The following is a 13,555-nucleotide window of genomic DNA, read 5'->3' on the forward strand; positions in this document are numbered from 1 at the left end:
TCTTGATGGACAGGGTATACTTATATGAATATTTCAAAGTTAAGTGAAAAAGTTTTCATTTTAAATTTCTTAAAAGGTTAATGGCTTATTAAATGTTATCCATGCACAAAAAAAAATGTTAGACATTTTTACCAGAGACAGAGAAAGTGGCTTTAAAAAAAGCTTGTAAAGAACTTTCCAGATTAAAATCAAAAGAAATGTTCTATGATATAAGAAATTCAGTAAATTATAAAGACATGATTATTTGCTAATCACAGGTTGCTATGGAAACTATATCTGAATGAATGCAGAAAAAGTAACATAGATTTTAGTTATATTACAGATCAAAGGCTACCTTACAAGTCGTAGTAAGCTCCTTTAGTAAAAGTACATGTACTGCACAATTAAGCAACTATTAGTTCATCTGTATTTTTAAATCATGCAAAGTCATGATTTTCAAACTTTTCTGTGTATCAGAAAACCACCTAGAGGACATTTTAATGTATAGGTGACTAAGCTCTGATTCCATATAGTACTCCACAACTCTAGGGTAAGGCCTGAGAATTTGCATTTCTGTGAGTTCCCAGGCCATGCTATAGCTGCTGGTCCAGCGACCACATTTTGAGATCCTCTGATACAGAGTTTGGGAAATGTAGATGTGGAAAAGTGAGTCTGATTTTCCAAGCGCCATTATAAAACAGCCTGTCTGAAAAGTTCAGAAAGGTTTTTATATCCAAATACATTAAAAGCAGTTTTATATGTGGTGAGTAGGAAGTGACTAAAAGCATCTCGGCTTTCCTTCTTATGTGTCTTTGAGATCATGCTCACAGTTTCTGGCTAAGCATAAAGAAAAAAATCCCTGAGTGCTGAGTGCATGTGCCAATAGCATCCTTTCATTAAGCATTAGCAAAACAGGGCTTATAAAAGCAAAAGTTCTTTTGAAAAATCATATCACAGTTATAACAGAAAGTTAAAGATTATTTTCTCTATCCAGAGACTTCAATTTGTCTAACTAAATTCATGTGCAAGTTTAATACATTATGGGAAACAACATGCTATAGATCGATTGTTTCGTCTGCCTTTGAGAAATACTATATTTAAGTAAACAAAACGTTGGCATGGATGAATTAATTAAATCTGTAAAGGATGGCAGACATGTGTGTCTTACTAATGTAACACTGAAACCATTTTATAGCAGAAATACTCCAAACATTCCCTGATATCTACTGATTATCTTGTTAGGCATTTATTTCATTACATTTTATTACAAACATCTTCATCTCATTGGTAAACCCTTGCTTGAGAGAAAATTGTAAAGCCTTCAGAGCAACTCAATTAATATCTCTGCAAGATTTGGAAACAATTTCATTTCTTCTAAGGATTCTGTTTCAATGTCACAAACTAGGAGCCACCTGGTTTCATTATGCTCCACTTCCCTGCACAGCTTGATCTCTTAATCTGAACCCATAACTCATAGACTACAAATACTTACATCCTGATTGGACATCTCCCAGTATGGTCTCTCTCCATAGGACATCACCTCCCAGAGAACAATCCCATAACTCCATACGTCGCTGGCTGACGTGAATTTGCGGTAGGCTATAGCTTCTGGTGAGGTCCACCGGATAGGGATCTTTCCTCCCTTCCAATATAAAATCATATATACATACATGATCAATGGCTAAAACATAAAATATACATTGTCATCTGAAATCTGGCTGAATTTCTTATGGTATTTCTTTTCCGAAATGGAATGTGGGCCTTTTCTGATATATCTTGATAGCCCTCTATTTTAATACCAAGGAGTGAATGGCATGCTATTTACAGCAATATTTACTTCCAGTCAATTTGGGAGGATTTTGAAATGATGAGAGAGAGAAAAAAATATTTGAAAATTGCTGAAATGCTGACATTTTATATCAATTATGACCTTTATTAATCATCTGCAACAAAACAACTTGAAGTAGACAAGCTATGTTATATATTAGAATTAAACAAGGTACCTCAAGTCAACTTTTATTGATTTAACATAGATTTGTGCTTAACTAAATAATCTTAGTTCGGAATCTGAATAAGTTTATACTTGTAAAGAATTTATACCACTCCTTGACACATAAGTTCTTATAGGTATCTGTTAACTAAATAAATTCAAAATTAAATTTTACTTCTAATAAAACTCTCTTCAATACATTAATCAATCATCTTAATTAATTTACTCACTACCTCACTCATCATTAATCACTGAAGTACCTTCCATGAACTATGTAGGCACCGTATGAAAGATATAATAACTACATTTCCAGAACTTACAATCTAGTGGAGAATATTACTTATGTGAGTAATATATAAAGGTGTAACTCTCATGGAATTTGCTCTCAGTTTAATAAATACATTTAATAAATATGTGCTGAGTAGCAACCATATGGGAAAGTATTATGCTAGTCACTCTAGGTGAGATAAATATAAATAACATACTGGTTCTTCTGTTTGGGAAATATCAGGCAAACAGGAATTATAATCAGTTGTTGTGAATAACTAAATGCAGAAAGAAGTATCTATTGCTTTGGTTCTCAAACTTTATATTGCATATGAATCAGCTGCGGTTCACTCTCATTAAGATGGAAATTCTGATTCAGTAGTTTCCCAGTGCAGTCAGGGTCTACATTTCTAAAAAGCTCCAGATAATTCTGGTTAGAGACTTTTCATCCAGTCAGAAGGCAATAAGCGGAGGCTGCTGTGACACAGAGCATGGAGCCGAAACTCTCACTAGCGACACTGAGGAGGTCACATATGAATTGAGCCTTGTTAAGAGGTATCAATTTTTGATAAAACAAGAAAAAGGGATGGATGTTCCAAAGACTTCACATCATCAAAATCTTATGCCATATTCTTCAAAGTGTGTTCCATTGTCGTGCTGTCTCATAGCACTTCACTATTTCTTAAGCAATGCTCAAGAGTAATGATATATTATTGCTTTAGAGAAATAGGTTGGCAACTCAGGAGGTAAGTTATTAAAGCTCATTATGCTTAAATTTCCTCATCAATGATTTGGGAAAGTAATAGTGCTGGTTCATAGCATTGCTGTGAGGCTAAATGACAAATTTCAGTAAAACTTTAGCACTGTTCCAGACACATAGGAAAGCCTCAGGAAACATTAGCTAAATACTCCCATACTCTGAGGGAAATGGCATAAATCAAGGCACAAGGAGGAAAATGTTTTTTCTGGAAGAGCAGTTTCTGGTGTGTTAATACAGCAGAGAGTGTGGAGGCATATAATAGGAGAAGATGGGAAAAGTTTGAATTTGGATTTAATCACAGGTACATTGAGCAAGTAGTGGTATATGTAGTGGTATATGTGATGGAAACTATTTCAGTAAACTTGACACTTGGAGGTTTTCATACAAGTGAGCTGTTCAAAAAGAGTACAGCCAGAATATCTTTGAAGGAGGTCAGGCTTACACCAGGTTTTGAAGAAGGTATGAAACTAGAAAAGTGAGCACAAAAAGGACTGAGCACAGCCTTCTTTAGATACCAGCTAAAGATTCATCCATAATTTATATTGGTGAAGTAAAATCAAGTTGGAGAGATGGGAGCCAGATGAACAGAGCTTTGGGAGTTAGTGAGAAATACTACAGAGCCCAACATGCACTGGAGCAAATATGGTCCAGAACCAGAAACAAATAAAATAGAAAACATTTACAGTCATGGAGATGAGCGAGCATATAGAAATTGGCCCTGTCTCTTCTCTCTCACTTATACTCATTCACTCTTTTCTTTAGTTTGTATTTTTTAAAATTTTATTTTTATTTTTGTTTTTTGCTTTTTAGGCCTATACCTGTGACACATGGAAATTCCCAGGCTAGCAGTCCGATTGGAGCTGTAGCTGCTGGCCTACACCACAGCCACAGCAACACAGAATCCGAGGCATGTCTGTGACCTACAATGCAGCTCATGGCAATGCCAGATCCTTTAACCCACTGAGTGAGGCCAGGGGTTGAACCTGCATCCTTGTGGATACTAGTCAGGTTCATAACCCACTGAGCCACAATGGGAACTCCTAGTTTGCATTTTTTTTCAACAAAAATTTAAAAGATCTTTTTTTCGTATTTAAATTTGGAGGGTCTTTTTCCCATGCCTTTATCTGCCAATGCATTTAAACTTAAAAGTAATAATAATATTTTAAAAATGAAATTATACACACCTGCCTGGACCACTTTTGGGTTTTAAGGAATCATAATTTCAAATACTATCCCTTAATATTGACAAAAACAGAATTATGCATATGGTATTTAACAAATCTAATTCAGGATGTCAAATGGAATCATTGGGCATACAATCTCTCCCTTTTAAAGAACTCTGAGAATTAACAGAAGTCAAACAAATTACATTCATGGGGCAAAGAAAAGATAGTACTTTAAAATCTCAGCCGAATGCCTTATCTCTGCTACAGACACTTCGCCATTTCATTTCCTTTGCCCAGAAACAAATATAAAAAGAAAGTCCTCTGTATGCCAAAAACCTTGTATCTATTTAGAAAATATAAACCACATATATGTCACTTTACCAAGATCCATAGTTGAAAGAAAAATAGATATTAGAAAAAAAACAATACTTAGAGATTATAACCATGAAAAATAAGCCCTTCTTTTTACCAGGATTGAGTATATTTTAATGACATTTCTTAAAATAGTGAAATACTGAAAAGTGATTTTTTAAATTAAATTAATTAATTAATTAATTAAGTTTTTAGGAAGGACAAAGCCACACCTATGTTTAAGCTTGCGAGAAGAATCATTTCACTGGTGGTTCTGGATACAGACATAAATGCTGTTGGAGAGAACTTTGATATGAGAGCCACGCTCCTCTCTTTCATCTCTTTAGCGAGAGCTTCACTCTTTCCGTACTTGACTGAGACTTGTGCAGTGTGTTTTCTAAAGCAGCCCATGGTTACAGATTCAAGCAAATTATTTCTAGAACAATATTCCAATCAAATGCTGTCTATTTGCTCTCGCTGTGCAGATTTTGTTAAAACATTGTTTAAAACCCACACAAAAAGGAAATGTGTTTGGAAAAATGTATAGTAAATTATTTTAATCAAAACACTTATATGTTGAATTCTGCTCTTTTGCTGAAATGTTTTGTAATTGCCTCAGCCTGATGAACACGTACACATATGCAATTATTAGAATAACAACTTCAAATTTTTCAGTAAAATAATTTGTGAAACCCACTAGCTGATGAATATTCTTACATTCTTAAACTGTGATTGCACCAATTCTTAACAAAATACTATGGCTTTGGCACAGTAGTCACCTGTGAAATAACAAAAGCCTTTCACTACAATATTTGCTAGCTTGGAAAATGCAGGTGGCCTTTTCACTAGTTTGTCAATCAGGTTTTTAATCTAAGCTTTCCTCTGATTCCTAACTGCAACAAAGTTGCTATCTAACTGATAGGAAAGCAAAAGGGAGAAATTTTGATTCTTTTCCATTTTATTCCAAACATGTTATTATGAACACATGACAAGTAAATAAATGACATTCAACTCAACAACTAAACCTGTTTGCAAAATTAAATGTTACCTTATATAGAACTTTCTATTGATCAAAATTTTAGTGCACTAGTCCTTTTCCTAGTGTTTGGGCTGTGTTCCAGGTCACTGTTTAGTGAGTTCATTTACTTAAAAATAGATAACATTTATTTTAGTTATAAGAAGAAAACTTTTTTTTCTTTTTATGGCCATATGTGGAGCATATGGAATTTCCTGCATTAGGGGTCAAATCAGAGCTTCACTTGAGGCCTGCACCACAGCCATGGCAATGCCGGATCCAAGCCATGACTGCTACCTAAGCCTGAAGCTTGCGGCAACATCAGATCCTTAACCCACTGATCAAGGCCAGGGATAGAACTGCATCCTCACAGAGACAACATTAGGTCCTGAACCCACTGAGCCACAGTAGGAACTCCCATAAGAAGAAAACTCATAATTCATATTTTCCTATATGATATCCATACAACTCATTCTAAATGAACAACTGGAATTTGAACTCTTTATTTAGAAGAAAGTATGAATGAACAAGTATTGCTTGTTTTTACTCAATACTGCTGTTGGAATCCCTAGGTAATTAGCTTTTAACCCTAAAATTTTAACCCTGGATCATTTAGCTCTCTCATTAAGAATGGTCTAACATTATCTGCTTCCAGGCAGTATTTTAGATTGATTGGTTTTGCTCTGAGAATAAAGTGATAATCATACATTCAAGCCTCTCAAACTGCCCCTCGCCAGCCATCTTATAAATGACACAATCCATCATTGGATAAGGAAAAGAATAAAGATGACTGAGGATTATTCATTATTATTTAGGAATTTTCATCATTGGCAATAGATTTTTAATATATATAAAGCAGCTAATAAAGTGTCTAATCTTTAGCAGACTACTCAATAAATGTTTTGCCCTTTCTCCCATTCTAATTCCCTTCATAGAGTACATTTTATTAAATGAAGATAAGGGAAAGCTCATTCTCAGCTACAAAGTATTATTCAAATTTAGCATTTGTTTCTATTATTGTTAAAAATACATCAGAGTAAGGAGAATTTTATACATTTTTTAAAAATTTTTCATGAATTGGCAAACAACTAGTCATTCTGGCTTTAAATGAGAGAAAAATAAACCAACATATTCATAGTACACACAATTTTTCATACTCAAACTGCAAGAGTGATTCTGAGCTTATAACATTATAGAGTTTGAGGAAGGGTGAGTAACTCTTTAAAGTCAATATTGTGGTTTCAAATTCTTCATATTCAAAACTAGTAAATATATCCAAGTAGCTGCCCTTGTCCTATATACTGCCATAAATAAATGTTAGTGTGCCCAAATTATAATTTGAAATCATAAGCCTATGAAAAGCTGAATAGATTATAAAGCTGATGATAATTAGCATACGCCACTGGAGCCTGTGCTCTCTGCAGAGAGCAATGGCCTTTATTAGATATTGTCTTGCAAATGAGCAGAGTAGGCACTCAATACATGATCACTGACTTGTTCTGAATTCCCCTTTCCCTAAATACATGCTACTCTTTTTTCTGGGAGGCTTTTTCCCACCCCACCCCCTTTTTATACCTAGCAAACTTCTTCGTTGAACATCCTGGTCAAATGTGAACTCCTTGGTGGGAGATTGGAGATCTTCTAGGCCAAGTTGGTCATTCCATTTTCTCTGATCCTTCTGCTGCTTAATTATCCTGACTAGACAGGGAGGTCCAGAGGAATAACTGCCTTTCATCTGTTCTCTTCCCCCGCCCCCCACAGTTAAACCTGAGCCTGACTTTTTAGCTGTCCTGTTATAACACCTTGTTTCTTGGGGGACTGTATTTTTTCTTGAGAGAGAATAGAATTAATGATTTCATAGACTTAGAGTAGTAAATTTTACTGAAGCTCTATGATAATTCTTAGAATTTTAAAAAAGTTTATTTTTAGAAAACAATACCTTAAATTTAGTTTTTTAAATATATATAATAAATATTAAGTAAGAATGAGCCAATATGTAGCATAATAATAGTTTATTAAAAAAATCATACACTGTTTTTATGTATTCCTTTTTCCCCTCATGCTACAATTTAATAAGGCTGTTAGTCTCATAATGACAGCATGTAGAGAATTGATGACCAGCAATTTTTTACAGTATCTATAAAATTATTAAAATATTGTGGGTTCCCTTTGCGGTGCAAACCAACTAGTATCCACAAGGTTGCGGGTTTGATCCATGGCCTGGCTCAGTGGGTCAGGGATCCATCACTGCCATGAGCAGTGGTATAGGTCACAGACACAGCTCAGATCCCAGGTTGTTATGGCTGTGGCTGTGGCCAGAAGCTGTAGCTCAGATTCAACCCCTAGCCTGGGAACTTCCATATACTGCAAGTGTAAAAAGCAAAAAAAAAAAAAAAAAAAAAAACCTCACAGAGTGTTATATGAATAAAGTATTTTAGAATTTGCAGAAAGATTTTCATTTGACTCCATAAACAATATGCATCCTATATCAACTTATCGACTATCTCAATATAATGTTGTAAGTACTTTACCCATATAAAAATACTCCAATTTAATAAATATATTTAGTCTATGCATATGAATATTACTCCATTTTTTCGTAGAATTAGGCTAAGTAAAATTTTAAAACACACAAAAATAATTATGCATAAGTAAGACTCACAGGCTGGCTGAAAATGTGTGACACATTTATCTGCTAGATGAATGGGTCTATTTATGAGTTTACACTGATGACATTTTAATAATGAAATCAAGACAACAAAAGTGGTCATGTTTAAAATTTAGAGCATCAAGAAGAAAAGTATTATACATTTCAAGTGTTAGATCAAAAGCAAATGAGAATAAAATTTAACAAGGACACAAAGGTGTTCTATTTTCTACGTAATGTTTTACCGCGCAAAGTTCAACTTTCTAGGAGACTTGATGGCAGGTCGCTAGTCTATTGAATAATTTTTCACAAATGGCAATGGATTCTACATTATCCCATGCAACTTGCAGCCCAGTGTGGACAGAAAAAATTATAAAGTACCTAAGAGAGTTATTTGATCTCCCCTCTCATTCTTTACACATGTTGGTAACTTTAGAACAAAGTCTCTTTATTGACATTTTAGACTGTAAGGTAGGGGCTGTCCTGTGTATTGTGGTATGTTTACTAGCATCCCTGGTCTCTACCCACTAGATTATATTAGCATTCTTTCAGTTGTGACAACCAAAATGTCTCCAGACAATATCAAATACTCCTAGGGAGCAAAATCATCCTTATTGGAGAACTATGGCTTTATATGGTCTGTGACAAATCCTGATGACCAGTAAGGGGAAATAACTCAGTCCAGGATTTATCTGGATTTTTTTGGTAGACTAAGTGTAATGATTTCCTTCTTTCTTTTTTCTTTTCTTTTTTACTTTTTTTTCTTTTCTTTTTTTTTTTTTTTTTTTTGGTCTTTTTGCCTTTTCTAGGGCCGCTCCTGTGGCGTATGGAGGTTTCCAGGCTAGGGGTCGAATCAGAGCTGTAGCCACCGGCCTACACCACAGCCACAGCAACACAGGATCCAAGCCGCGGCTGCGACCCACACCACAGCTCACAGCAACGCCAGATCTTTAACCCACTGAGCAAGGCCAGGGACGGAACCCGTAACCTCAAGGTTCCTAGTCGGATTCGTTAACCACTGCGCCACGATGGGAACTCCCAGCTTCTTTTCTTTTTTTTTTTTTTTAAACTATTAGTACATTTTCCATGGATATTTTCATTCCCGTTCCAGTCTAGAAAGGGGCCAAGTCAATTAGTGCTAATATCTTGATATATGGATTTTAGTAAATATAATAGCATCCTTTCTAGCTTTTTTCCCCTCTATTTTTTTTTAAATTTTCTTTTCTCCTTTCTTTTTTCCTTCCTTCAATTTTTCTTTTTTTGGAAAAAGGGACAATTTCCTATTGCTAGTAAAACAAATTAATCATCAATTTCTTTGTTAGATAGAGGCACTGCTAACCAAAAATTTTAGTAAGAAATAAGTTTTTACTATAAAAGCAAACACTATTTATGGCTAAATAAGCCCACAGATATCACTGGCATAGTGAGACACTGGATAAGAGTCCTTGAGGACTCAATTTGGTTCTAAAATAAGAGTGAAAGAAGAAACTGGGGCCCATAAATTTTAATTTAGTCACACTTCACGATAAGTCTCTCTGCCTTCAAGCTGAGCATCTGTAGATCTCAGACTATCAAAATAAAATAAACTGAATCTATAAGAGTCTGACTCATGAAATTTCCTTTAGGTAATGTAATGCAGAATTTATTCATACTTCTGCTTCTGATTGGACTACAAAAATTCCTCTTCCTACCCCATCTCCCACCCCAACAAATTTAAGCCCATATTGCTTGACTTATAATTTCTTCTTTTTTTTCTTCGACATTCAGACATTGATTTTTTTTCAGTTTATAACTGTAGGGGACAAAGTAACTGCCAAACACATCATTAGATGTGCCATCCAAAAATGTGTATTTGATAAGACAACACAGTGTCATCATTGGCACACTTCCTTCCTGCCCCAGAAAAACTATTCTCATGCAACAGTTATTAGTGAGCTAAAACTTTGAAATCAACTGGCAATTTAAACTTTAATGGGTAAAATGCTACTGGGCATTCAGAAAAGTAAAGCACAGAGAGTTACTATAAAAATAATTTATGAAGATGTGCTTTTTACAATATTGAACAGATCACAAAATGAAGCATTTACTTAAGGTGGTTTCTATTTCCACATGTACGCTCCCCAGATATTTATGTATTTGAGAAAAGTCTTCAATTGACTGGAGTCAGTCCAGATTCACAGCATATGGACTGTGTCTAAAACCTTAACTGCAGAGGGACCTCCAGTCCAAACTCAACAGAATCAGAAATTAATGCTTGTTTCCCATATTTTCAATGCCAAACCCAGAGCCAGTTCCTCCCAGTGCTGATGTCTCAACTATGTATAGCTCAGTAATCGGGGGAGCAGGGGAGATTTATGGTCACTTGTTCCATTTGGATTCTTAAATTTAGTAGGAATTAAGAGTTGTTGTTTCTAGGCTTAGCTTTGATTGTACTATCTAATTTTTGCCAAGTTTCTTAGCCTCTCTGGGCAGATATCTTATCATTTATAACCTGAGGGTCATGGGAAACATAAAACTTGACTTTGTGTTAAGTTTTATCTATCTCTAACAGCTGTGCTAACTTATAAACCTTAGCTCTTCAACTTACAAATTTCTATCTTAAACCTACATAAATATCAAGGATGTTGATATTTTTAATGTTAATTATTTGAGACTCTTACAGATGACCCTAACTTTAGACTCAACTGCATATCTACTGGGTATAATATCTGGATTTACTTCCATAAAACTCTTACAGAAAAGTTAAAAGAGAATAAAACAGTACAAGTAAAGATACTAGGGATTGTCTAGGCAGAGGCATGACATAATTGCTAAACTCTAATCTAGGTTTAAAGTAGTCCAAAACCTTGTTCACTTTGTCCAGAAACAGCAGTTGAAGTAGGAATCACACAGTAAACCTGTTCTTAGAAGATCCTGTAGTTCACTTCTCCAAGCTTAATGAATTTAGACAGTTTAAATGAGACATTTGGCTGAAAGCCCTGAATTTTTCAGGTGCTTAACTGAAGTCACTATGGGTTAGGGGGTTTCAAGGCTTGATTTCTAAAGAAAAGGAGTGTAATTGCTGAAATCTCTGGACACTGAGGTGTAGTATCTCATGTCTGCCCCAATTTTTCTCTAATTATATTTACAAATCTCTCCCTCCTGATGTAGGAAATGCTTTGCTGATCCATATTTCACATTGCCTGCCTATGAGCTCTGTCAGGTCATCCTCAGAGTGACAAAGGAATTTGGAGAGTTTATCTTAGTAAACCCTGAGTAATTGAGTGTTTAACCCAGAGGCAAATATTGGCTTCTCAGGTTAGAAGTGGAACTATAGATATAAATCATTTGACTCAAGGATTTAGGGTCTATCTATTGTCAGGAACTAAACTTTGCTCATTTTAGACAACGGTAGACAACAAGGTGAAGGGCAGCTCAAGAAGACTCCCGGAGGAAGCATCTGTTCTAACTCCCAGTAGCTCAGATCTAAAAGCCATTGAGAGAATTGTTCCAGCAGATGTTGACTGCCACAAGAGATCAGAGATAGATGATCTCTCAGGTAGCAAAAGCTAAGACTTTGAACTTTTGAAATTCTTCAACATTCTGTGTAACGCTGAAAAATTTCCTAAAGTAAAACAAACAAAAACTTCACCTTGCATTCTAAGTAACTCTATGGCTTTCCAGGAAATAAAGTACAAATAAATAACTTTTCTGTTACTTTCAGATTCATGTAATACAATGTAAAATTAGGTCATCTGAAGTATACTGTCAACAAAAACAATGCAAAATTTAGGGATGAGACTAAAGATATATCCTAATTCATGTATAGCTCTTTTCAAAGTTCAAAGTTAAACCTTACATTTTATATAGACTCAACTCCCACTTCATTTTTAAAAAGGTTACAGAAATTCATTTGAATGTTGAACATTTTTAGCACTCTGGACAAAATTTCCCAAAAAAGCAATATTGATAAGTAAATTAGTCAGTTTATTTAATTTACCAGGAACTCTATATGTTTACAATAAAAAAGAAATAGAAATAATATTAGGATCATTCTAGTAGTTAACCAAAAAATGCATAATTTGAGTAAGCTTACTTTTATTAATATAGATAATTGAAGAATAATGAAAGATGAAATAATAGGTTGAGAATCTTATAAATATGTGCTGAGACAATTCTGACTAAACATCATGGCAATATTTCCCTTGTATGTCTATGTTTAGTAAACATTGCTTGAAATATGGGGGTGATTCCAGAACAATGGTTAGCAAATGCAAGGAAAAAAATCATGAGAGTGGGCTTGAACCATGACATATAGAACTATGGTTGAAAAATGGTCATACAACAGGATTGAGTCAAATTATTGGCCATTCCAGGTATCAAGTGGTAAGACTGGCTTGGGATATTCTGACGGCTCTCCTTCCCAGTGCCAGGTAGTTTGGGGCTAGTCAGTGGCTTTAGGGTCCATGAAAAAAGCTTTAGGCAATGAGTCACCACATATTTGAAAAGTTCAGACATTCAAAAGTTAACTGGAAATGATTTTAGAAAGTAATTTTTACTAAGTTTCCAGGGCTCACCAACACTGCAGACTGAACCAATCACTATTCACCTGGTTTTTAGTTTGAGTGATGTCATTAATCGGACTAATTAATTTGTTTTCCTGCAAAGAGAACCTGTTGGAATTAGAGAATTTATTAAAATTATTATAATTTTTTTCCTGCAGCATATGGCAGTTTCTAGGCTAGGGGTTGAATCGGAGCTGCAGCTGCAGGCCTAGAACACAGCCACAGCAATGCCAAATCCTTTGACCCACTGAGCAAGGCCAGAGATGGAACCTGTGTCCTCACAGATACCAGTTGGGTTCGTTACCACTGAACCACAGCAGGGGACTCCCTAAAATTATTTTATTATTTTGAAAAATAAAGTAAAATGATCTGCCTTGTTAACCTCAATATTTATATGACTTTTGCTCCTTCATTCTCACCAATTCTCTGTTCTAATATTCTGTCAGAGAAACTCTCTCTGATCATCCTGTCTAAAAGAGCATCCATTCACACTGTCCACATTCTTCATCTTATCTCTCTGCCTTACCACAACTTGACTTCACCGACTTTACCGGTTCATTTATTATGTGAGTTCTCACACTAGAACATAAGCTCATGTTTTACTTACCTCTCAGTCCTCAGGTCTTAGAACAGTGCCTCATATGTTGTAGGCACTCAAACATGAATGAATGAAGGATGCACTGTAGATAAAACAGCTCCTACTAGAGACTGTGTCATGTATTTGTATACAACCTCTTAATTCCTATGTTCCACTCCAAAATTACAGTTGTGATTTTTCTTCACATAAACCTGTATGGATTATTTTCATATACTAAAATTTCTTGCTACCCAGCTCT

General features: G+C 35.0%; 1 protein-coding gene across 4 annotated transcripts in view; it reads right to left on the reverse strand.

The window, feature by feature from the left end:
- Nucleotides 1-13,555, reverse strand: part of EPHA3 (EPH receptor A3) — a 351,064-nt gene that overhangs the window by 22,684 nt on the left and 314,825 nt on the right. For all 4 annotated transcript variants that reach the window (XR_014822332.1, XR_014822333.1, XM_021068363.2 and 1 more), the window contains 1 exon segment: nt 1,472-1,621. Coding sequence is in view for 2 of the 4 variants with exons in the window: in XM_021068363.2 (XP_020924022.1) it covers nt 1,472-1,621 (150 nt within the window). In the remaining 2 variants the exon portion in view is untranslated.

Source organism: Sus scrofa, chromosome 13 (assembly GCF_054392235.1).
Source record: "Sus scrofa isolate SSC_HxYL_T2T_F1_AM1 chromosome 13, Sscrofa_HxYL_maternal_Yorkshire_Landrace_v2.0, whole genome shotgun sequence".
Classification (NCBI taxonomy): domain Eukaryota; kingdom Metazoa; phylum Chordata; class Mammalia; order Artiodactyla; family Suidae; genus Sus; species Sus scrofa.